The 24693-nt window shown below is 52.1% G+C and overlaps 2 protein-coding genes across 8 annotated transcripts in view; one reads left to right on the forward strand and one right to left on the reverse strand.

The window, feature by feature from the left end:
- Positions 1–24693, reverse strand: part of CACNA2D4 (calcium voltage-gated channel auxiliary subunit alpha2delta 4) — a 113095-nt gene that overhangs the window by 16825 nt on the left and 71577 nt on the right. The window lies entirely within an intron of this gene.
- LRTM2 (leucine rich repeats and transmembrane domains 2) lies at positions 13825–23595 on the forward strand. 3 transcript variants are annotated; one of them, XM_058744173.1, is made up of 5 exons: positions 13825–14274; positions 14740–14877; positions 17487–18077; positions 21041–21454; positions 22539–23595. In XM_058744173.1, exons 2-5 carry the CDS (start codon positions 14811–14813, stop codon positions 22559–22561), a joined length of 1095 nt encoding a protein of 364 aa, XP_058600156.1. In that variant the 5' UTR covers positions 13825–14274; positions 14740–14810; the 3' UTR covers positions 22562–23595. The 3 variants fall into 3 exon arrangements, with proteins under 3 accessions (XP_058600156.1, XP_058600155.1, XP_058600153.1); XM_058744172.1 differs by having other exon boundaries at positions 13827–14274; positions 21041–21518; positions 21614–23595; XM_058744170.1 differs by having other exon boundaries at positions 13830–14274; positions 21041–21518.

Consider the following 24693-nt stretch of genomic DNA (forward strand, 5'->3'; position numbering starts at 1 on the left):
GGGAGTGGGGAGAAAAGCAGACCGGCTGGTGGCTTCTGTCTCTCCACAGCAGGCAACACCAGAAAATGCTCAAGAGAAAGATGAGTCCCAGGTTCTACAGAACAATGAGGACAGCACTCTCCTCTGATCTTGGGAAAATTGAGGCAAGTGCACTAGGCACATCATTCTCCCTTTTCCCACAGATGGAAAAACCGGCAGAGAGACTGAGCCATTTGTTCAAGGTCATCGGACCAGAAGTGGTAGGCTGAGACTGGAATTCAGCACCCTTCATGAAGCTTTCTAGATTTCAAGTCTGACTTAGCCTGTCTTGTACCCCATTCCTGCTCAGGGTCTCCCCCCACTTTGTAAGAAGTCTCTTTCCTTGCTGAAAGGTACGATCAGGTTTACCCAAGTAGGTTCCAGAAAACTAGAGATGCTACCAACCGGCAAAAGCTACTCTTGATGATGCCACGTCCAAGGGCCACCTGTGCCTCTTTGGTTCCCAAATAGGCTCAGAGGATGCGAGCTGGAGCTCACATGCTAAGAGAAATCTGAGGTCAGAGAACATAACAAAAAGGCAGGTTATATTGAAAAGAAAAGGAATAAAAAAACTAGGTCGACTTCCTACTGTCTGGTATAATAATATTGAAAATTTTGAGTGCCAGTCACCTTCACATCCATGAGCTTATTTCATCCACACAGCGGACCAGTTCTATTCTTATTCGGACTTCACAGCTGAGGAAATGGAGGCTTGCAGAGGTGATGTGCTTGCCTAAGTCATTCAGCCCCTAAAGGCAGAACCGGGACTCAGCTGGGTCTGTTCCTAAGGCTCTTAACTGTTCTCTAGTCAAGCACTCTCCCACCTGAGGCTGCGGTCCCCTCATCAGCACAGTGGGCGTGGATCTGAGCTCCTGACTGTTATACTATATTCATGAGACATTCTAGGCACCCCAATGACCACTCATTGGAGAGATCTTCCATTGTGACCATTCTGACTTGCCAAAACTCAGCAACAGGCTCTTCTAAATGGGCTAGAGTTCTAGAATGGTACAGAGATACAGAATTGTATTTTTTTGTTTTTTCAATATGGAATGATCCTAGACAAATATTATGAAAAAAAAAAATGAGACAAGGAAGGGTCAAGGGGCCAGAGTTCTGGCCCTGGGTTTGCCAAGGCTGTGATCTTTGGATTTGTTTCTTCAGTTACAAAATGAGCCATGATTATACTCGCCCTAGGAAGGCAGAATGAGTATAAGATTGTTGAGGCTCAAACAGATAATGGAGGAGAATATTATTTTACACTAGAGCCTTGGTTCTCAAACTTTGGCATGCATTAGAATCATCTGGAAGGTTTTCCCCTGTCCCTAGAGTCTCTCATTTAGTATGTCTGGGGTGAGGCCTGAGAATTTGCAATTCTAAAGTGTTTCTAGATGATGTTGATGTTACTGGCCCAGAGACCATATTTTGGGAACCACTGTTGTAAAGCAATACTATCTGATTGAACTTTCTGTTCTAGACCTGCACTGTTTCATACAGTAGCCACTAGACACATGTGGCTATTGAGCCCTTGAAATGTGGCTGGTATGACTGAGGGCCTGAATTTTAGATTTTTAATGTAATTTTAATTAAATTTAAATAGCTACATGTGGCTGATGGCCACCATACTGGACAATGCAATTCTAGATACATGAATTTACAGATGATGAAACCAAGGCCCCGAGAAGCCCCTCCCCTCCTTTGGAGTCTCATGGTACTTCTGTGGCTGGAACTTTGGCTAGCCTTCTGGAACAGGTTCTGTGATATGGGAACATTTGAGTTCTTTGTGCACTTCTTTGGGCTGCAAGGTCTGATGACTAAGAGGAGGGGTGGGAAGGGCGCAGGCACACCCACTTCTTGGTCATGACAAAGACGAGAGATGCACTGACACAGCACATGATCAACACATGAGGCTTGTGCTGGAGAGTCCAGTGCTGGTGACCACACCCTATCCTCCCTTCCATGCTTCCCTCTAAACTTGCAGGTGACTTCTTACTCTCTCCCTTTCTTCCTTTTAAGACCACCCATGATATTCATTTTAGACCATTTCTTTCACCAACAAAAGAAAGCTGAGTGAAGGAAGAAACTTTCTAAAAATTGTCAGAGAGGGGGCGCCTGGGTGGCTCAGTCGGTTAAGCGGCCGACTTCGGCTCAGGTCATGATCTCGCAGTCCGTGAGTTCGAGCCCCGCGTCGGGCTCTGTGCTGACAGCTCAGAGCCTGCAGCCTGTTTCAGATTCTGTGTCTCCCTCTCTCTGACCCTCCTCCATTCATGCTCTGTCTCTCTCTGTCTCAAAAATAAATAAACATTAAAAAAAATTAAAAAAAAATTGTCAGAGAGGAGTCACACTAATGCTTAGAATGATCAGATCTTTGGGCCACTGACCCTTGTCCTTGGCTTCCATAGTCAAAGAGATTTCAGATGATTCCTAGAGGAAGACCCTGACTTTCTACCTGCCTGCTCAGAGCCAATTCTCATGGAATTATGACATTCCAGAGCCAGAAGAAATTCTGTGATTCTAACATAGAGAGGCTTGAGAAGGTGGGAGTTAGTTTTTCCCTAATGAAACAGGTTTTTGAGGCTCTTGGCTAGAAATGGGAGGAGTGGGGAACCAAGCAGATTGTCTCTCCCCTAGGTTCCGTCTCACAACTGGACCAGAAGCTCTTCTAAGGTGAGCTCCAGGTCCTTTGCATCTGGGTGTCCTTTGCAGAACTGAGGACATTCCAACTGCCTACATCTCCACTTGGGTCACCAAGAAGCATTTCAAACTTCACATGTTCACAACTGAACTCTGGCTTTTCCTCCCCCAAATGTGACCTTCCTTGAGACTTTTCCATTTGGGGCATATTCCACTTAATCGTTCTCATGTTCCCTTCTTCCATCCAAGTTCGGCAGCCCTTATTCCAAAACACTGTAAGTCTGTCTACTCTGCTGCTACCACCCTGGGCCAGACCAACATCCCTCACTTGGATTAATGTGCTAGATCCCTAAGCAGTCTCCCTGCCTCTCTGCCCTCCGTTCCCCAATAGCCATAGCAATGATCTTTCTGAAGATCAAGTCATGTCACTCCCTTGCTTAAAATCTTCCAATGCCTTTCCACTGTTTTTGGAACAAAATCTAAACTCCTCTGTAATATGGCCTCAAAGCCCCACAGGAGCCTGCCCTGCCATTCTCTCTGATTTCAACCTGAATCATCTTCTCCCTTAAATGGCTGTGCATCAAAGCTGTGCTTCCTTCCTGGAATGCTCTTCCCCTAGAACTTTACATGGCTGGCTCCTTCTCATCATCAGATCTCAGCCCAAACATTGCCTCCTAGAGAGGCTTTCTCTGACCTCTCCAGACAGAGCAGACCACTCCTTCACCCTCCACTCTCTATTTCATCATTTTAGTTTCTTAGCAACAGATTTATTTTATTCCTATTTATTGCCTGCCTCACCTTATTAGCATGGGGGCTAAAAGTAGGGAAGAGGGAGTGAGTTCTGATCCCTGCACCTAGTATAATACTTAACATACTGTGGGGCTCCATAAACATTAAAAAAATTTTTTTAAATGTTTTATTTTTGAGAGGGAGAGAGAGAGAGAGAGAGAACACAAGCAGGGGAGGGGCAGAGAAAGAGGGAGACACAGAATCCAAAGCAGGCTCCAGGCTCCAAGCTGTCAGCACAGAGCCCAATGTGGGGCTCAAATTACAGAACCACAAGATCATGACCTGAGCCAAAGTAGGAAGCCTAACCAACTGAGCCACCCAGGCGCCAGTCCATAAACATTTTTTTAAGTTTTTAAAAATTTTATTTATTCTTGAGAGAGAGAGAGAGAGAGAGCAGGGGAGGGGCAGAGTGAGAAGGACAGAGAGAGAATCCCAAGCAGGCTCTGCACTGTCAGTGCAGAGCCCGACGCAGGGCTCGAACTCATAAACCATGAGATCATGACCTGAGCTGAAACCAAGAGTCAGATGCTTAACTGACTGAGCCACCCAGGCTCCCCACCATAACTATTTTTTGAACTAAGTAAATATTTGTGAATTCCATTGAGTCAGCCACTTGACTGGGAAGCAAATTCTACAAGATCTTGCCATCTCATCCCTTACCTTTAGGGCTTAGGACTGAGCTGAGCTCCTTCCTCCCATATGGATCCTGGCCTCTTACAGATCTGGACTTGAGACCCTAGAGGTTTAGCTGTGCTCTGATTCCCCTGAAGGCCTAAGAGGGAGCCCACTAAGAAACAGGGACTTTAGGGGAGACAAAAAGAGCTTCCTCATGGTAGGATCTGCTAGATTCTGACAGCAGGGGCTGGTATAGAGTGGGGGAGGTAGTGAGGATCACGGGAGCATCTTCAACAACAAATCGTCTGTTCTGCTGTTCATCATTTCAAATCCTGTTCAATTCCTGCCTTATAACCCAAACTGTACTTTTCCACCCCAGACACTGCGAGAGTCCAGGCTTCTCTCCTGGGAAACCTGCCAAGGTGGCCCTTGGGTCCCTGTTCTGCTTGCTCAGGTGGTCGGCTATTGTCAGAACCTCACTGGACCCCCATCTCAGGGGAGCACCAGGGGGTCACCCCCCTCCTAGTGTCTCCTATAAGCCTGCTGTGTGCAGGAGATAATACTTCATGGTATTATGTTTGCAGGCAGGCACAGAACTAGTGGTGAAGAGAAATCCAAGCAAAGGGGCCATGGGAATGTGCAGCACTGGCCTCTCTGGGCTGCCACCCCCAGTGGCTTATTAAGAGACCCCCTCTTTTCTGTGCGTGATTGGTCCTTGTTTCAGAGACAGACGTTGGACCCCAGGTCCCACTACAACCTGACAGAAGCAGAGAAATGATGCTCCTTCCTCCTGCCCCTAGCCGTGCCTGTTCTTCTCCTTCCCCTGGCCTCCTCCTGCCTTTCCTCTCTCCCCTGCTTCTGCACAAGGATCTCTCCTCCACAATGATCTTGTGCCTTCCTCCGAAGCAGCTTTTCTTTAACATTCCCTTAACTGTCAGACAACCTAACAAAAAGCCTCAATAAGGCCACAGGCAGCAGATGGCTTATCAAGATGTACCTATCTGCTCGGGGTCCTGGCTGTCACCTCAGTGCTGCTTTGTCATTACAGATGGCAAAACAAAGCAGCTGTGCACACACACACACACAGAAATGATCCCTGTTGGGAGCCATTCTCCCAGCACCTCCACACTTTACCCCCTAGCTCTCATAGCTACTTTGTCCTTCCCCCCACCTCTGCCTTGATAACTCAGCCTGGAGAGCGTTTAACTGATCAAGAGCTGTGAGATTAGGAGGGGCCCATCTTTTACCCTACAGGCTGGTTTTCCAGCAGATGCTCAAGGTCATAGAGTGCCAGTAACAGAAGGGAGACCCAAGATCTCAATCATTCTCCCTCCTCATTCTATAGAGCAGGAAAATAAGGCCCAGGGCTGTCGGGTTCATTAACTAGCTAATAGCTAGTTAATGAGCAGCAGAGTCTAGACTCTGGGTCTCTTGATGCCTAGGCTTGGGCTCTTTCTTCCCTTCTAGCCCTGATTCAGCTGACAAGAATGTACTGGGGTGTGGGAGAGGCAGAGTCCATTTTCTGGTACAGCTCATAGTACACGAAAGAAGATAAGCCATCCCACAGAAAGCTGCTGTACATTTTCTGTGATATGAACCGCAAGGGTGCCCCAAAGAAAGGCCATAGATTGGAGAAGGTCAAGTCTGTGGACCGGACAGGGAAACTTGGTAAAGGTGGTGACTTTCTGGCTGAGCTTTTAAGAAGGGGGAGGCTACCCATGGGGACGGAGGGTGTTTCAGACTCAGGGAAGGAGCTGGGAGAGCCAAGATCTGTTTAGAGGTAAGTGGGTGCAGTTAGCCTGAAGAATAGGATGCACTTGACCTCTGTGTAGGTGAATTCCCAGGTAGAAGATGCCCTCTTTCCTCCTGGAACAGTGGTCTGAGCCTCTGCTGCTGTGTTGTGCAGCAGGGCAGACAAAAAAGATGGTGCAGGAGCATCTGTCAGAGGCATCTTGGGGGTTTCTCAACCTGACCCCCACCCCTGCCCCAGTCCTGATGGTGAATCCCCCAAGGAACACAGGTAAAATGGAAGAGGGACACCGGGATACCCCTGACATATATTATCAACATGCCATGCCATCTGCTTGTCAGGCAGATTTTAAGAGATGCAAGGAAGGGTCACTTAGGGGTCTGTGCCCCAGGCTGGGACTCCTCCTCTGGCTTAGTTGCTGGTGTCTTTTGCCTTTGGATCAGACACTTGCCATCTCTTGGAATATCAATTTCCTCAACTTCTTTGTCCTGATTGGTTAGCAACCAGGCCTCTGAGTTCTTGAATACCAGTCTCTTCCCTTCTGCAAGCCTACCTCATCTAGATAAGAACAAGGAGCCTAAAGAAGCCAAGTCAGATGGGGCGGGGCTGCATTTACCCCTGGTTCCTCCAGGGCTCACCCCAGGGCACTACAGACAACCTGTCAACCAGCTCCAGTCCCCTTAGCTCCCAGCCTGTCAGCCCTGGCATTTTACTTCCTTAAATAGCCCTGGTCTGGGGTCACTGAAGCTCAGTGATCTATGTGCGACCATGACACTAGCTCTGTGTGGCTCAGGGCCCCTTTCTGGAGGACTGCCAGGCATATGGGCTGTCCTGTGCACCCCTCCAATGACCCTCTCTGGAATAAATCACCCTTTGACCAGGAAAAGGGTTTAGTTTTTCCTTTTCCACAGGCAGGATGGAAGATACTGCCCTGCAGATCTCTGAACGGGAGACAGACCCAGCCTCCTAGGGGCCTCTCTGCCCTCTGGGTCCTGGCCCTCTTTCTCCAAAGGGAAGGGGAGAGACAGGAGAGGGGGGCGGTGGTCGGGGCAGGGAGAGCTTGGAGGACATTGGGGAAGGAAGATGGAGGTACAGGGTACAAGGGCTTTCAACAGCTTTCCTCCTTTCGAGTTGGAAGCGGTTAATCCATAGGTGCTTTTTTCCACCGAAATGTGAGCATTTCAAGGGTGAGCGCTGCCCTCTGGCCGCAAGCGCCTCCGGTGTGTGTGCGCCTGTGCGTGCGCGCCTGTGTGTGCTACTGTCGCTGTCATCACAGATGTACCCCCAGCTGTCACTCCATTGCTCCGTCTCTTCGCTCGCGCGCACACGCGCGCGCTCTCCTCCTCTCCCTTTCTTCCCCTTTCCTATCGGTCTCCCTCTGTCCCTCCCTCTTTCCTTCTCAATTTGCTATTGACCCAGCAGCCCCGTCCCCCTGGCAGCTGCGGCAGGCATTCCTTCTTCCCCGTGCTGTGCGCTGCGTGCCAGGTCCCTGCTCCCGGCCGGCTGGGCGACTGGAGACTCAGTGCCCCCAGCGCTCCGCTGGGCAGTGCTGTCTGGATTTCTCCAGGAATCCCAGGAGGGGCTCGCTGGACGGCTAAGAGCTACTTGAATTAAGGAGCTTGCAGTCAGGGTGAAGAAAGGTGAGTGCTGTCCTCTGGAGAGAAGGAATGAAGGGCCGGTGGGGCTGCAGGGTGGCTGGGTCACAGGGAACAGGGCCCATCTTTGCTGGGTCTCCTGGCCCTGCACAGACAGTGGCTGTTGCCTGCTGCCTGGGAGCGATGGCTGGGGTTGGGGAAGTGCTCAGTACCGGACATCTGGGTGACCCAAAGATACAGGACCCAGGGGTACTCTGACATCACAACATTGGGGAGGTGAGCTGGGATTCTGCTGGGGAGGGGGCAGCTGGGGAAGGGGAGGGGAGAGGAGGGCAGTGCCAGTGCCAGATGACAGGCCCTGGGGGGCAGAGAAACCAATCCCTGCAGCACGGGGAGTGCCAGCCCAGAGCCCTGTGCTGTCTGCCTGCCCGGCTCGTGCACACAGCCTGAGGAGCTTGGGTGCTATGGAAAGGGATGCTGGTGACAGGGCTGGTACAGAGGACAGCTTGGTGGGCGGGGGTGGGGGGGGGATGGCAGGCTGGAGGACTATGCTGTTTGAGGTCTGGGAATAGACCTGGGGCAGCCTCTCTGCAGGATGCCCTCAGCACGGGATTGTCGGCCTTCAGGAAGCTGTCCTTGTACAGGGTGCAGTGGAGCTCTTCCCTACATGGACATGGGTCCACGCGGCTGTGGGGGAAGCCTCCCTGGTGGGGGCGTGGCTGGGAGTGGACGATGGAGAAAAGCCTTGCAGCTCTTCCTTGGCCAGCCTGAGGCCTTGCTCCCAGCCCTCCAGGGTCCCAGGGGCAGGGGGTGGATCTAGGCTTGTGAGAATTCGCTCGGGGTGCAGGTCCTCTATCCATAAATGGGTTCAGAAGCCTTATGCCATGGTGGGAATTGTGGACTCAGCTTAGGGGGAGCGGGTGGTATATGGCCAAGCCATTCCTACCTGGTTTCCCAACCCAGTGGGGCATGGACACCCTGAGTTGTATCAGGAAAGCTGCTCTCAGCAGCCCCGAGGCCCATTTTGACAATGCAGGGAGGGTAGTCTGACCAGGAGTCCAGACCACCCAGTTCAGTTCCAGTGACTGCTTTGTCTTTTCCTTGAGCTAAGCTTTTCAGAGTTTCTGGGGATGATGGTGAGGGTGGCACCTGGCTGTCAGGGCGCATTGGGCATTGCCTTGGCATGACTCAGATTGACACTCAGCAGCTTAGATAACTACATAGGCTGGGGGAGGGGAGGGGAGGCTGAGCACGTGGAGGGGGCGGGGGAAGTCCAGCAGGAGGGAAACCCGAAGCAGCTTCCTGCTCTTCCCACCCCACCTCCCTGCTGCCACAGTCTCAGTCTCGGGCACTGCCAAAAGAGGGAGCCCAGGAAAGCCAGCCTGGGGGTGGCAGGAGAAGGAGGGAGGTTTCTTAAGCAACCGATCTGGTTTCTTTGGGGTTTGGCTGGAAGCTGTGTCTGGGGCCCAGATAAGCAAACCTTATTCCCATTTCCTAGGCACTAAAACCAAGGGGCCCTACTGGGCTGTTTTTGGTGGAATGGGTATCATGGGGAGGAGGCAGGGGAGGGCCTTTATGTAATGTTGGGGTGTCTGGGGAGGAAGGACTTGGAGCAGAGGCAGTCTCTCTTCTCGGGTTCTCCCTCCTTCTACCCAGATCAAGCCTCTTCTGTCCCCCTCCCCACCCCCAACCGCCCCGACCCAAGGCCATGGCCTGAGCCCAGATCCATGACCTCGATGGACCCAAGGCCATGGCCTGAACCCAGATCCATGACCTCAATGAACATGCTTAGTTTGTTCACAACGGAGAGGGGCTCCGGTGAGGAACGACTCAGGGGGCGTTTCTGTTCTGATTAGCAGAGGATCTGTTTGGGATCAGGAATATTCAACAAGGAAACCAGGATGCAGGAAGCTGGGGGTGAGAATGGGGTATGCATTTTGAAATGAACCAGGAAGGTTTGCCTGTTCCAAGTACAGATAGATTAAAAAAAACCTGCTTCCGTGCTGCCTGGGCAGTGTATGTTATGGGGGTGACAGGCAGGAAGAGACTGAGAATGTCTCTTGGAAGGGCCCAGATGGCCAGACTGGAGGCAGCAGGTGCAGAGCCCAGCCCTGCACAGTCCCCACCAAACAGGGCTCAGCTCAGGCCGCCCTGCGGTGCAGGTGCCTCTCACCCTCTTGGTGCCTCTCACCCGCCTGTGACCTTCACCTTTCTGCAGAGTGAAGTGGGTGCACAGGCGACTACGAAGTCCCTTTCTGCTTGTAAGTCCTGTGAGTCTTGAATGCTGAGGGCGTGCAGAAGCCTTGTCCTCAACTAGGGATACTTGACCAAAGGGAGAGATACCAGTGGAGGTGAATGGCAGGGACAGCATGATGTCCCAGGAGTCAGGAACCCTGGGTTGAGGTACAATAGGCATTAAGCGGTTGTATGGTTTGGACACTTGACTTAGGGAGATGGACGTGACAGAGGCATCAGGGGAAGGGTGTGGACACCAGGCTGCTGGTGGGTGTGCTGGAGATTTCTAGCTGGGGTCTGAGGCAGCTCCATTTGGAGGATTATCTCTGTCTGTAGGAGGAATTGAAGGGGCAGAAGCACAGAAAGGCCATGGCTCTGCACCGACCTAACCTGAGCACTCGGATTTGGGGGCTCTGGCTGGCTGCTCCTCGCCCAGGGGGCTGAGGTGAGGTTCCCCACCCGGGAAGCAGCCCCCACTCCCAGTCTCCAGGGGATGCTGCACCCACTCAGCTCAGCAGGAGCACGTGGAACCTTCTGCTCTTATTGCTGCCTCTCATTCTATCACTACCCTCCACCCCTGGCTTCCCTGGAGCTCCCAGCCTACCCTCCTCACCTCAGCACCCAACCTTCTGCCGGAAGGTTTCTAGAAAGCCCCCTTCCCTTCCTTTCCTAAGATCTTGGCCACCTGGGGCTTCTCCCTACATCTATGATGTTACTGGAAGGAGGGGCTGGGAGGGGGAGACCGGGCTTGTGTCTGAGTCCAGGACCTCACAGACCCTGTTTCTTCATCAGGAGGAGGGGCATCAGAACCTCTGCCTCCTCAGATCCAGTGAGACAGTGGGTGAGGGAATGCTGTGTAAACTGTGAAGTACTGTATAAGTGAAAGGTTGCGTCTCCCTTTTCTGCCTTTTCCTTCTTATACCCAGAACCTCCGTGTGTAAACAGACCAGGAACAGAACAGCCCGAGAAGCCTATAAAGGCAGCTGAGTTAGTAGCTTTGTCACCAGATTGCTTGAACCCAAAGCTGTATTCATTCTTCCAGGGCCTATCCAGAGGCAAATTACTTAATTTCCTTTGCCTTAGTTTCCCCCATCTGCAAAAATGGTGTTAATAGTAATACCAACCTCAGAGAGTTGTTATGAGGACTAAGGACACTATACACAGACGTTTGTGGCTATGGTCATCGCTTCTTCCCATACAGAGGCTTTTTGAAGGGGGTGCCAGTGTCAGTATCCTCCCCACTCGGCCAGGTCACTGACGCTTCCGAGATGGGGCCTGGCTTCCAGAGACTGACTGGCATGGCCTCCTGGGAGGTGCCGGGGCCTGCTGGGGGAGAAGCAATCTCGTCTTGTGCTTCTCAAACTTGGGATCTTGTTAAAATTCAGATTCTAATTCATTTGGACCAGGGTGGGGCCTGAGATTCCACATCTAAGAAATGCCTAGGTGAGGCCCATGGACCATGCCGAGTAGCAAAGGGTTCTCAGGGGTTCTCCGTCTGATTGCTTGTAGCTCCTTGGCCCCATCCTCCAATCCTGGTTCTCTCGGCACAGGCTGGCAAAGGAGGCAGGGGTTTCCTGCTGGGGCCCAGCCCCTCTCTCTGGTGTCTCTGTCTCTGGGACTGGGACAGTGAGTCCCATGATGATTAGGAGCAGGTCTGGCATCCAGAGCCAGGAAGCTGTAGGACTTGGAGATAGATCTTTCTGGCAGGACCTCCCTGCTCTCTTCTGTCCCTCATTCTCCATCCTGGGTGGGACTTCCCTCTCAGACAGTGTAAATTTATTCCAGCAGCCGGCCAGTGCCTGCTGCAGCAGCTGCTCTCCTAATGTAGGTCACCCCCTTTCCTGATGAGGCTAGATACTTCTGGGGGTAGGAAGGGGTTCTTTGGTTGGAAGTGTGCTTGTGGGCAAAGGGCCAAGGAGCCAGGAAGTGCTGGGTTCTAGCCCCAAATCTCCCTAACGGTCACTTCCATGGTGCCCACGGAGGCAGGGCCAGCTCCCTAGGGAGCACAGGTGAAGCCCCCATCCCCCACCCATGGGCCTGGGGGATTTTGTTTTCATCACATATCTCCAGAGATACTGGGGTCAACAGTGCCCTGCCACCTCGAAAGATGATGCCTATGGGTCTGCATTGTGGCAACTTGCCTGACTTGCCTTGTACAGGTGACATTGTCTAAGTCGGGATGGGGCATCAGGACCTGCTCCAGGCCACTGTCTCCACTGATGGGTGCTTGCTGGTCAACTCCTCGGCTCACCATGGGGGTGACACTGAGGTCAGGGAGGGGTAAGTGGGGTGGAAAAGGAGAACCTGCTTGAAAGAGGGGAGGAGGTTCATGTGGACATAGGGCCTGGGCTTGGGTGAGAGGGATTCTCTGCCACCTGTCTCCTTGCAGAAAGCTGGAAAGAGCAGAGCGGAGGCCTGGATTGGGTCTCCAGCACCCTTGTGGTTCTGGGTATAGAAAAAGTCTTGGGGTAGAGGTTGCCCTTCAGGGTTTTCCTTAGACCTCCCTTCTAGGCTGGAGGTGCCCCTGTACATCTGTCCATTGGGGGCTTCTGGGACCTGCCAGGCATCTCACTGTGCTGACTGTTGGCATCTGAAGAGGAGGGCTGGAGGGCTGCTGGCAGGGCATGTGTGTGTGCACGCGCGTGTGTGTGTGTGTGTGTGAGCACATGCCTAACTGCATAGCTCTCTGTGGGTGTGTGTTTGCACCAGGTGCTATGTTGGAAGCTCCACACACGTGTCTGGGAGCCTATGTGCACCCTGCCCTGTGCACACATATGTGTCTTCCCTTAAGACCCCACAGTTGCCAGGGAGTGGATGAGCAGCCAGGCTCAGAAGCCCATGACCTATCTCTGATCTAGCGTGTGACCCTGAGCAAGTTGGTCCTCATCTCTGTGCCTTGGATGGCCACCAATCTGCCTAATATTGTGTGGGTGCTGTGAGCTCTGGATGTGAGGGTTCTTGCTGGAGAAACAGATCGTTCTGAGGGTCAGGGCCTGAGGGACACAGAGAGGGTGGACACTGTCATCTGCGATGGAAGTCTGTGAAGCCTGTGTGTGTGGGGTGTCTGGCCATGAGCATCATGTGATGGCCCATCTGCTCAGGAATAGAGAAGTAAACACATGCGTGAGGTTGGTGGGACCAGGAAGGAGACATTACCTAGAGCTGTTGCAAGCTGCTGTCCCCTACCCACAGAAGAAGGGAACTGGTGTTTCCTCACATCTATCATGGGCTCAAGTCCAAGCTGGGCACATTCGCCTGAATTCTCTCCTAAGGTAATGTGTACTAAATATAGTAAATGCTAACTCTCCTCCTTTAATTAAATGGATCCACACAGAGATTCCGCCCATGAGGTATTACGATCACCACTTTTAGAGATAAGATAATTGGAGCTCAGAGAGTGTACGGGTTTGTTTAAGGTTGCACAGCTAGGGAGTGGTGGACCAGAAGGAAACTAGGAGTCCTGCCTGCCTGGGCTTCTGAACTAGGAGCCTATGGGGGCCTGGCCCTGAGAGAACAGCTGAAGAAGATACCTGAGCTGCTCTAGGCTTCTTCACACCTCAGCCAAGAGGCAGTGTGGGGAACCTGGTTGTTCCCCACGCCCCATGTCAGGGACCAGTTGTTGTGGCTGTCTCTGCCAGCTTCTGGGAGGCCTGTACAACCTGGAGCCCTCCCCGGTGGAGGGGTGGGGGGAAGGCAAAGCCAAGACCCCCACACACCAGGCTGCTCTTGCTGGTAGTACAGCTGAAGTTCTCGCAGGGGTCGCTGTGTTTTATGTGGGTTTTGTCACCAGAGGCAGCTGGATTCAAGAGTGGGAGCTGGGGAGGCAGTGAGAGACACCAGGAGCTGCAGCAGGACCTGAAATGCCTGAGGGAAACCCGCTTCACTGGGTGCACAGACTTCAGAGCTGAACGCATTAGCTTCCCAGCAGCCCATTCCACCTCCTCAGCTGCCTGCTTAACTCTGCCCCTGGCTCCGGGGGATGGGGGCAGGGGAGGGGGGCCAGGAGAGGGAAGGCTGCAGCAGGAAACCAGAGGAGCCAGCCAGAAGCAGTGGGCTGAGAGGACGGTGCCCTTTGGGAGCCGGAGGGGCTGGGCTGTGGGCAGGGTCTTCCCTTCCCCTGTCCCCTTCCCCACCTTGTCCCAGCCTGCTGCAGGGCAGCCCACCAGTCTCCTCTCCCATTCCTCTGCTGGGGCTGGGAGAGTGGAGGCTCTCGCCTCTGTCTAAGGGCCTTAGCCATATCTGGAAGGAAATGAGGACCAGAGGAGGGCCCGTGTCCCTCTTATTAGCCATAGGGTTGGGGCAGGGCAGGTCCTGAGACCCTAGACAGGGTGAGTACCCCTCTTTCATCATCTGCGAGAGAAACCTGCCTTCTTGCAGCCCCGGGGCCACTCCTAGCCCTTCCTGTGCTCCAAAATCTCCTCTTCTCCTTCCTGCCCCTGTCTCCTGCATAGACAGCTGCTGCAGCATGAACTCCCTGAGCTGATGAGTCTTATTATAGCCCAGCGGGCGGAAGACAGAGCACTGCACCTCACCTCTCAGGCAAAGGTGGAGGGGAAGCAGGAGGCCATCCGGCAGCAAGAGCGAGGCCCAGGCTGCACACCTGACTCAGCAGCAGACTCTGCCTCCTCGGGGGCCATGGTAAGAGCAGCGCCGGGCCTGGCAACAGTGTCACTATGGCCTCACTCTGCTTACCTGGTAGACAGATCCCTCAATTTCCCCATCTGTGACATGGGGGAAAGCCCACAAAGGAGACCATAAAATGTTTCCAAAACATTTTAGAGATCAACACACCAGAGAGACAACAAGAGAGACAGGGGAGAGGATGCAGGAGAGTCCCACACACAGAGCCCAGTGCTATGCCAAAGGCCGGAGCTTGCCCTCCTTGCCTCCCCAGTCGCCCAGGGAAGTGGAAGGATTCCTGGTTTCTCTGCCCCTCGTACCCACCCCCCCCCCACCCCCCCCCAGGGAACCATAGCTGAGCTGAGAAGAACAGGAGAGGGGACGACAAGGAGTGTAAAGAGACACCTGGCCCTCTCCCTAACCCCTGGGCTGGAATGGGGCCTCCAGTGCCTGCTCACCACTCTCTTTCTCTCTCTCTCTCAGGACTGACAGCACACACTGAGAGGCTCCTCTCTCCCCAGAGGTTCAGGGCCTTGAGAGCTGTGGCATTCACCATGCTGGCCCGGGGCAGTGGCCCCGAGCAAAGGACCAGGCTTGCCGTGCTGTGGAGGCAGATTTACTGTGAGTACCATGGGGTGGGGGCAAGCAGCAGGGGCTAGCCTGGCGTGCAGGGATGCATGCCAGGCTGCAGGGGGCTCTGGGGGCCAGAGGTTGCCCTCTAAAATCTTGCCCATGCTACTGGCATCTGTGGCAGTCAAAGGAAGAGTCGACGCTGAGAGCTTTAGTGGTTAAATTGGGAGCTGGAGGCCATGATGGGTGGACCTGTTTTCCTAGGTGAGTCTGTTCCTGTGCCCAGAAGTCCGGTTTAGGAGAGTCCTTTTGTTCTAATGGTGAGTCTCCCTCTTGTCTTCCATTGGCTGGGTGAGCCTGGAGACTTCTCTTCTGCCTCAGACTTCCCAGTTCTGAAATGGAGGGAGCTAGAGAGCTCCTGGGTCGTGGTGTTGGAAGGACCTTACAGGTTGGGTCCCACCCCTCCTTCTGAGGAGACTGAGGCCTCCATTTCCCATAAGAAAGGCTTTAAGTTGTCAGGTTGAAAGAAGTCCTGAGAATTCTCGTCACATGAGGGAGAGGGCCGAGGTCTGTAAGGACCGGTTTGCCCAAGGCTGTGTGGTTAAGAGGTAAGACATAGTCCTAAAGGACATTATTCTGCCTGACTTCTCCCCTCGTAAGGTCAGTCCTGTGATGTGGTTGCCCCACTAAATAAGCAGCCTGAATTATTCATCATGTGAGAATGGCTGATCCCCGAGCTGCTCAGATCCCCTTTCAACCTCATTCTGGAATCATTCAACATCTTGCAATACAGGATTATGTTTTCTTGTCACCAGAGCTTTTATGTCACCCTGAATTTCTCAGGGGTGGGGAGAATAATGGCTTCTGGTTATGTTGATCCTTTTGAGAGGGAAGCTGGATGGATTGAATTTTTTCCTGTGGAAAGTAAAGTCTGAAGAATGTTGATTTTCAAATGGCATAGTGGGGGTAGTGTGGGGCAGGCTGACCTGGCAGCAGATGGGCTCAGAGGGGTAAGAGGGTGACAGGTAGCAGCAGGTGTCCACATGTGGCCAGGGAGGGTCACCAGTTGGCTCCCATGGCCATGACTGTGCTCATTTCCCCCTGAGAATGAAGAGGCTCAGGTGTCAGCCTTGCAGTCTGCTTCTCAGCTCTCAGTGACCCTGCAAGTATGTGTGTGTGTGTGTGTATGGAGGGGGGGACAGTCCCCTACTGTTCCTTCAAGCTCTGCTCTTGAGGACACCAGACAGTCGGACATCTACCAGACACAGATTCATTCAGGCACTCAAGTCAGGGTGGCTGCTGCCTGTCTGGGTGGGGCCACCTGGGCCACGAACTGGGTCTGAACTTCTCTGCCACTTCCCTGGCTAGGGTCTTTCCTCTGGGCTTCTCTTTCCAAAAGAAAATGGCCACACTACTTCTTCCTTCCCTTCTGCACCCCCACACCTGGAGCTGCACTAGCCTAAGACATGCCATGAACGGAAGAGAGAGAGCACAAAAGGGCACTCCCACCCCTGGCCCTCTACAGCCTCCCACGTGCTGTCAGATCTGCATGAATCCCACATCCAAGATGGGGCCAGTAATTTGCCAGACCGGGTGCTGACTTAGTGAAGTTGAACTATTTTGAGCTCATCCCAGGGATGAGAAAGAGAAAACTCTTTCACAGTGAGCAAGCTTCTCTGATAGTCAGGAAGACACTTAACTTTTGCAGTCACTCTGAAAAAGGGCTGCTGGGCAATAAGATGAACTGCTCTGTTGTGACTGTTCTTTTAGGCCCCTCCCCCACCTCCCAGCCCTTCCCCAGACTAGGCTCTGAGCTTACTCAGAGGGGTCCTGGGCAAAACATGGGACCACAAATGGAATGCTGTTAATGGGTCCATTCTGCAGCCCTTAGGAACAGGAACCCAGCCTAAGTTCATGGCTGGTTTTAGAATGAGAATAAATAGAAAACTTCTGGACCTATGGTGTGAAGTGGCTTGTGCCCAAGTCTTCCTCAGCATGGAAGTGGAATTGTGCATCTTATCCTCATCATTTTCACAGTGGTCTCTGGAGTGGGACTGTAGATGGGTTCAAGCTTCTGGTCTTCATGCTTCCATGCATGGCATGTCTTAGCCTAGTGCAGCTCCAAGTTGGGGTGGGGGTACAGAGGAGAAGGAAGCAGTAGTGTGGCCATTTTCTTTTGGAAAGAGAATCCTTCTCTGTGACACTGGGAGAGGAACAAGGGAGGAGGCTTCTTTGACTACTAGATCCTTTATTTTGTCAACATCTATGGTGTCAGTGGGGCCCAAACTCCCAAGAAGATCAACCATAGGAGGCCCTGCAAGCTGGGACATTTTTGTGGAACAACATTGCTTGTCTTCTGAACTCAGGTCTGCCATTCTGCAGGACTATACTCCACTAAAGGGATTCCTTTGCCAGATATGCTGGGAGGCAAGAAGCCCTACTGACACTGTGTGATGTCCAATAATATAGACCTGCTTTGGGTTTGTTAATTATCTTTTTATGTGGTCAGTAAAGGTTTGTGTATTGACTGTGGCTTGGGCCAAAACAGATAAAGTCAAGAGGCCATTATGATACAAATTAGAAAGGAGGGCATAGAAGCAGGAGGTGATAACCCCCAGCCTGTTGCTTTCTTTCCACCTCTTTGTTCTCTTCCCCTCCAGGGATCACCTGCTGGATCACCCTGTATGCTGTGGAGGCCCTCCCCGCCTGCCCCTTCTCCTGTAAGTGTGACAGCCGCAGCCTGGAGGTGGACTGCAGTGGCTTAGGCCTCACCATGGTGCCCCCGGACTTGCCCGCTGCCACCCGAACCCTCTTACTCTTGAACAATAAGCTGAGTGCCCTGCCTAGCTGGGCATTCGCCAATCTGTCCAGCCTGCAGCGGCTGGACCTATCCAACAACTTCCTGGACCAGCTGCCCCGTTCCATTTTCCGGGACCTGACGAATCTTACCGAGCTGCAGCTGCGCAATAACAGCATCAGGACCCTGGACAGGGACCTGCTGCAGCACTCGCCCCTGCTTCGCCACCTGGACCTGTCCATCAACGGCCTGGCCCAGCTGCCCCCTGGCCTTTTCGATGGACTCCCGGCTCTGCGCTCCCTATCACTTCGCTCCAACCGTCTGCAGAACCTGGACCGGCTGACGTTTGAACCCCTCGCAAGCCTGCAGCTGCTGCAGGTTGGGGACAATCCCTGGGAATGCGACTGTAACCTACGTGATTTCAAGCACTGGATGGAGTGGTTTTCCTACCGAGGTAAGCACAGCTAGTCCTGCCTGGGTGTGAGGAATTGGGAGGGTCACCCCCTGGCCCAACACACTTCCTGGAGGCTGAGCGCTGACTCAGGGCTGAGGTCCAGGGAGAAGGGGGTGGTCCTACCTCTCTACTAGCAGGGCTGGCTGGAAGAGTCTCAGCCTCGGTTCCAAATCATCAGCAGGGCTGAGAGGCCAGTGCTGCTTTCCCTCCTGTTCTACTGATCCGCTTTCTTCCCTGTGCACCCCTCCCAGCTCCCAGCCTCTTTCCTGTTCTTTTTCTTTTAGACTGACTCACTGTAACTTGATCTCACTTCTGTAGGTTTCATGAGGCAACTTAAAGACTCAGTATAATTTTTCTCTGCATCCCACCAGGTATGCCTCTAGGCTTCCCCGGCATGATAGGAGGAAGAAAAAACACCCTTGCTCTTCTGAATAATACAATACCTTCTTAAATATCTACAGTTTCAGGAGGGTGGAATGTAATTTAAATCCACAGATAAAACCAAATTTTCACTTTGATGATGATCTCAACTCTCTGTCTCAAGAAGTTTTATATTCAAAGCTTTTAATAAGCCAACTGTCTTTAGGTTTTTTTAATGTTTATTTATCTCTGAGAGAGAGAGAGAGAGAGAGAGAGAGAGAGTGCAGGTGGGGGAGGGGCCAGTGGGAGAAGGAGACACAGAATCTGAAGCAGGCTCCAGACTCTGAGCAGTCAGCACAGAACCCCATGCGGGGCTCAAACTCACAAACTGCGAGATCATGACCTGAGCAGAAATCAGATGCTCAACTGACTGGGCCACCCAGGTGCCCCCACCTATCTTTAGTTTTACTATTTTCCCTTCCCCTTTTTGTTAACCTGGGAAAGTTCTAGAATGACTATAAAATGGAATGGAAAAGGAGGGCAAAGAAGTGAGCATAATGGTTAAAAGTGCCAGATCTGGGTTTGATGTGTGGCCCTGTCACTCACTTACTAGCTGTGGGATCCTGAGAAACCTCTTTGTGGTAGTGTTCTCATCTGTAAAATGGGGCAAATAACACCTATCTCATAGAATCATTGTGAGGATTAAATAGTAATGCACAAAAAGTGTCTTGACAAGTACTTAGCATAAAGTAAGTCCTCCATGAAACCTATTCACTTATTTTTCATTTGTTAGTAATATCCATAATAGCAAATGGACTTAATAAGACATTATTTGTGCCCAGCACAAAGTAGACGCTCCATGAATATTTGCTGAATGAGTGAATCAATATGAAGAGTGTTAATGCTTTTCCTCAGTCTTACTCCTTTTGTTTCATATCCAGCCACCATCTCAATTATTTGGGTGATATTCGCATGTGTTAGTTAATTAAAAAATTTTACAAACTGTAAAGTGCCATAAAATGTTAGTCACTATGATAATTTCTCCCATTTTTGTGAGTTGGGAAATAATAATTAATATAGCTTCCAGTTTACAAATATTTTTTCATGTACATTATCTGTTTAATCCCTATAGCAGTTAAGTGAGTTAGATGTTCTTATTTTATGGCCAAGAAAACAAGACTCAAATGCAATTAAATTAAATAATTTGTGCAAGATGATTCAACCTCAGGTCTTGGAGCAGGAAGGTGAGGTTGTCCCCATCTCAGTACCCAGTTCCTGCCTGTACAAAGGTGGCTCTTGGACACATTTCGCTGGATGTAAGACCTGCCATAGGTCACCCAGGCAGTCAGTGGCATAGGGGAACTAGAGACCAGGTGTCTTCAGACCCATGTGTTATCCCGAGGGAATGTCCTTGTCCTTTCATATAGTCATCAGGAACTAAATTCTCAGCACAAAAGGGCATGGAATGGGAATATATATTTTTGGAAATTTCAATAGTACAGTTGTTTTCAACCTTGCATTTCTTTAAAAAAAAAATCCCAGGGTGTTTTCATCAGCATCACAGGAGAAGCATATCTGTTGTATGAGGAGGCTTGCAGCAGCTGTGCTGGGAGATGGACCTGGGAGTGATGGACTGGCAGGAGCACATTTAGCAGGAGCCATTTAGAAGGGGGGGTGGTGTCCCTTGCCTGGAAGTGGATAGAATGCCAAAATCTGACTTTGACATCCTAGGGGATTCTCCTCAGCTACTTTCTCTCTTACCCCACCCATGTTCTTCATCTACATGCCCTCATGACTTCACCATTGTGTGGCTGTCACTATTGTTGTGATTAGCCCATGCACCTATTGCTGCCCACACCCCCTCATTAGCACTGGCCCCCTCTCCTTTGCCCTTATGGGTTTTCAGGATTTCCTTTCAAGATGCTGCTTCACTCAGAGATGCTGTGGTTGGGGTGCTAATGGGTTATAGTTGCTCTTAAAAAGGAAAAGGAAAACATTATCACCTGACCTTTTTTCTCCAAATAGGTGGTCTTGGGCAACCAAAAGGTTCTGCATGGAAGCGTGGTCACTGTGACAGTGGCTTTAACTTGTCCTGTTTGTGAGAGGGAGGAGCTCTGGAGTAATTAGATACTGTGGAGAACAGTGCCCTGGGTTTACAGATAGTGAACGGGCAGATTCAGGGGCAAGGAGAAGAGAAGAATTATAGCCTGGGCAGGGCTCTTGGCTCTATCTTTGCATTGTCAACTCTTCCCTGAGCACCTCCATATATAAGCATTGCCTTACTCTTGTGCATCAGTTTGACACTGGAGGGAGCAGCCTTGACTGAAATGGTTGTGTGCTGCTCTAAAATGGGAATAATGGCAATATCCATTTCATATGGCTTCTGTGTAGATGAAATGACATGATATATGTACCTCACCTATCATGATCCTTGGCTTAATAAATGCTAGTTTTTCTTCTCTCTTCCTCTCCTATTGATGTGATTTCAGGACTGACTGCATTCCTGATAGAAACTAGACCTTCTGGGCTTTCTGGAGATGGGGAGAGGGAGTCCAGGCTCTGCATGTCTCGTCATCTCCTCCTTTTTTTCTCCCTGGATGCAGGGGGGCGCCTGGACCAGCTTGCCTGCACCCTACCTAAGGAGCTGAGGGGGAAGGACATGCGTGTGGTCCCCATGGAGATGTTCAACTACTGCTCCCAGCTGGAGGATGAGAATAGCTCAGCTGGGCTGGATATTCCTGGGCCACCCTGTACCAAGGCAAGCCCTGAACCTGCTAAACCCAAGCCAGGGGCTGAGCCTGAGCCCGAGCCCAGCACTGCTTGCCCCCAGAAGCAGAGGTATCGGCCAGTGAGCGTGAGGCGGGCCATCGGCACGGTGATCATCGCGGGGGTTGTCTGTGGCATTGTCTGCATCATGATGGTGGTGGCTGCTGCCTATGGCTGCATCTATGCCTCCCTTATGGCCAAGTACCACCGGGAGCTCAAGAAGAGGCAGCCCCTAATGGGGGACCCGGAGGGTGAGCATGAAGACCAGAAGCAGATCTCTTCTGTGGCGTGAGAGCCCAGCCCCACTTGGCCTAGGTAGGAAGGGCTGGGAGAGCACGCTGGGGATTGCTTCAGTAAGGGCTTGCCCTTCCCTCCACCATAGCCCCCCCCCCTCCTCCCCATCCCTCCAGCAAACAAGCCACAGTGCGGCTGTCTCCATGAACTTCCAAGTCTCTGCGGAAGCCACCCTTGTGCTAAAGGCTCCTGCTCATGCTCCTTTCTGAGCCACCAAGTCTCTGGAACACCTGGGGGATCTTCCTAAGCTTCTGGCCATAGGGAAGAAAGGATATGTGTGCAAGTGGAGGCTTCTGGACTCAGTGTTCCCCTGTTGCCCTTCCTGCCCTGGCTGTAGACTGGGTGACTCTCCCTACCTCCTGCTCATAGCACCTCATCTGCATTAAGGGTGGGGAGGAAGTGATAGGGGGGCCAAGGGTCAACTTCTGTGACCCTCTTCTAAGCCAGGAATATATTTTCAGCTGCCCTTAGTGTCGGAGTTGGGTCCAGCTTTCAACTGCTAGTACTAATGTACAATCACACCAGCCATGGCATCTGGACCCAGCTCTAAGAAACATGATTATAACACACCCCCTCTGCTGAAGCCATTAGGTCTCTCTATCTGCTATAGGCCACACTGACTGCATTGCTCCTGGATTCACTTATCCACTCTCACACACACTCAGCATCACCAGCGCAATTATATCTATTGGAAATCTCTCTTTCTTGGTCTCTGTCTTGTCTGTCTGTCTCTCTCTCCCTCTTTCTCTCTCTCTCTCTCTCTCACACACACACACACACACACACACACAGAATCACATGGACACAGGTCATGAGAACTTGGGCAGTAGAGACATGTTTCCCCCTTGGGTCTCTAGCCCTCAGGCCACAGAACCTTTTGCTTGCTCACCGCAATCTTCTCAAGTCAACAGGGGGAGAAGCACACACTGACAACACAAGGCTTCCTTTGAGATCCTCTGAAGTGGGCCAAAGTGGTGCTGCTGGATGAGACTGCCTGTCACCATGGTAACCCTCTCACACCTCTCCTGCTGGGTTTTCCAGGGACACCGGCCCAGAGGCCTTGAAGCTACAGCATGTGTGGATGGCAGCCTCCCGGGAGCCCAGGCACATACACCACTGGGCATTTCTTCAGCGCTAAGGACATCATCACTGCCAGGCCCCATGGGGACACCCACCAGTTCCACTCCTATAGCCTGCAGCCCAAGAACCATTGCTCTGTACCCCTCACCCCTCCATCTTAAGCAGCTCCAGGCCTGGGACCTTGGGGCAGGGACTGGGTCATGATTGGTGGCATCTTGGGAAAGCAGGTGGCCCTCACCAAAGCTCACTGCCTGCCAGCATATTCCAAGCAGACCCCAGGGGCAGAGAGAGGGCTGCCACATTCTGCTCAGAGGCCTCAGTTGTGGGGTCCCTTTCCCAGGGTTTTATGTGCCCAGTCTGGCTTTCTGGAGGTTTTAATTGCACCTGGACTGGGCTCCAAACAAGAGCTTGGGCCAGGGGGCCTGTTTGTTACTAGTATCCTACACAAAAGGGGTGGCAGGTGAGAAGATGGCTGTATGGGGTTTGGGGGTCACTGGTCCCCTCTTGTAGGTCTGTGCCCTCCTGCAAGTCTGATCTCAGATGAGTACTAGGTCTCCCTCTGCTGGACACAAGTTTTCCAAGGCTTTTGGAGGGTCGGGAGGCATCAGGCTGGTTTCTGGCTCCAAGACAGGAGTCTTGGTGGTGGCCTGGGAAGAGGCCACTGGAACACTGAGGTCAAGGGTCTGAAGAGGAACAGGGAAGGACAGGGCAGGTCCACCTTGCCTTGCACCCCTCGATCCTTCCACCTCATAGAGGACCATGGTAGGTGAAGGGGGTTGTGGGGGAAGGCAGGGAATGCTGCTTAGCAGGCTGCTAAACATGTCTCCTGAGGCTGGGGGCACAGTCTTCCTTCTTTCCAGCTAATACCAGATCTAGGCATTTTCTAAGGGAAAGAGAGGGAGGGGTGGGTGTTGTCAATGGTGGTACCTTCAGCCAGAGACAGAAGATTTTTAAAGGCAAAATTATATTTCTGGTTTGTTGTTTCAGAAGAACAATAAAGACTGTATTTTCCTACGTACCTCCTGGTTTCCTTGGGTGGGGAGGGCATGTAGGTGCTGGGAGAGTGGCTTCCTGTCCCCTGACCTCCCCAGGCAGCTGCAAAAATTGCTTCAGGATGTCACCCCAGTGTCCAGACCTCCATAAGACAGGAAACTCCTGCCTGAGGGAATGCCTTGGGGCACTGCCAAGAGAGATGTGGAGGGCTGAGTCCTGGGTTAGAATGGGTTCTGTAGCCGAGTGTGACAAGTCACCCATGTGCTGGCCTCACAGTATGGGTATGTGAGCCTCAGGTTGGGTCTCCATGTAGCACTGGGCAGTGAAGGTCAGCTGGAGACCTGTCACTGCTCTGAGCCCTTTGTGTGCTCATCCACTGTGACAGTCAAGGACAGATGAGTGGATGTGGTAGGAAAGCATGCATTTGCCCAGAGGACACCACTGTGTGATGGGAGGCGGGGGCAGGGCTCTCCAAGAGCTATTGGTTAGGTTTTATCAGCTTTGGTGAGATTGGGGGTGTTGCTAACGTGAAAGAGGAATCCCTTTTAAACTATTATCCTCTTGCACCTTCAAGACTGACTTTAGGTACAGGCAGATGACACTCTGAGCTTACAAATATGATCTTCCACAGGATTGAGCAGGTTCAGTGGTGGGACAGGACCAGAATTATAAACTGGAGGCTGGGGCTGGGAGATCTGGAGGGGAGATGAGCCAGAGGGCCAGATCTCTGGGGTTGTTCATCCATCCCAAGCTGGAGTGACTCATCTCCCAGCCTGGACCGGCCTCTGGCTAATTGGGCCTGGGCTCTATGGTTCATTAGTCATCAGAGACCAAGACAGAATTTTCTCCTTCCTAGGAGCTTTCCTTTGGATGATATCCCAGCGAGCCAGGAGCAAGCCCTAGGGAGAAGTGAGCCATCCAGGCCCCTTGGCATTCAGCTGGACTCCCAGCAGAGCCGGGCTGTTTGCTTTTCAGAGGCAGTGATAATTGTGGGGTGCTGCCTCCTGAAGCCTAACAGGTGTATCAGACCCAAGAGACAGTACTCCCCAAGCCCTGCTGCAGAAGCAGAGGCCAAGGTCCCTCAGCAGCCTGGCACAGGCATGGGGAATGCATAGGTGTGTCA

This window comes from Neofelis nebulosa, chromosome 8 (genome assembly GCF_028018385.1).
Source record: "Neofelis nebulosa isolate mNeoNeb1 chromosome 8, mNeoNeb1.pri, whole genome shotgun sequence".
NCBI lineage: Eukaryota > Metazoa > Chordata > Mammalia > Carnivora > Felidae > Neofelis > Neofelis nebulosa.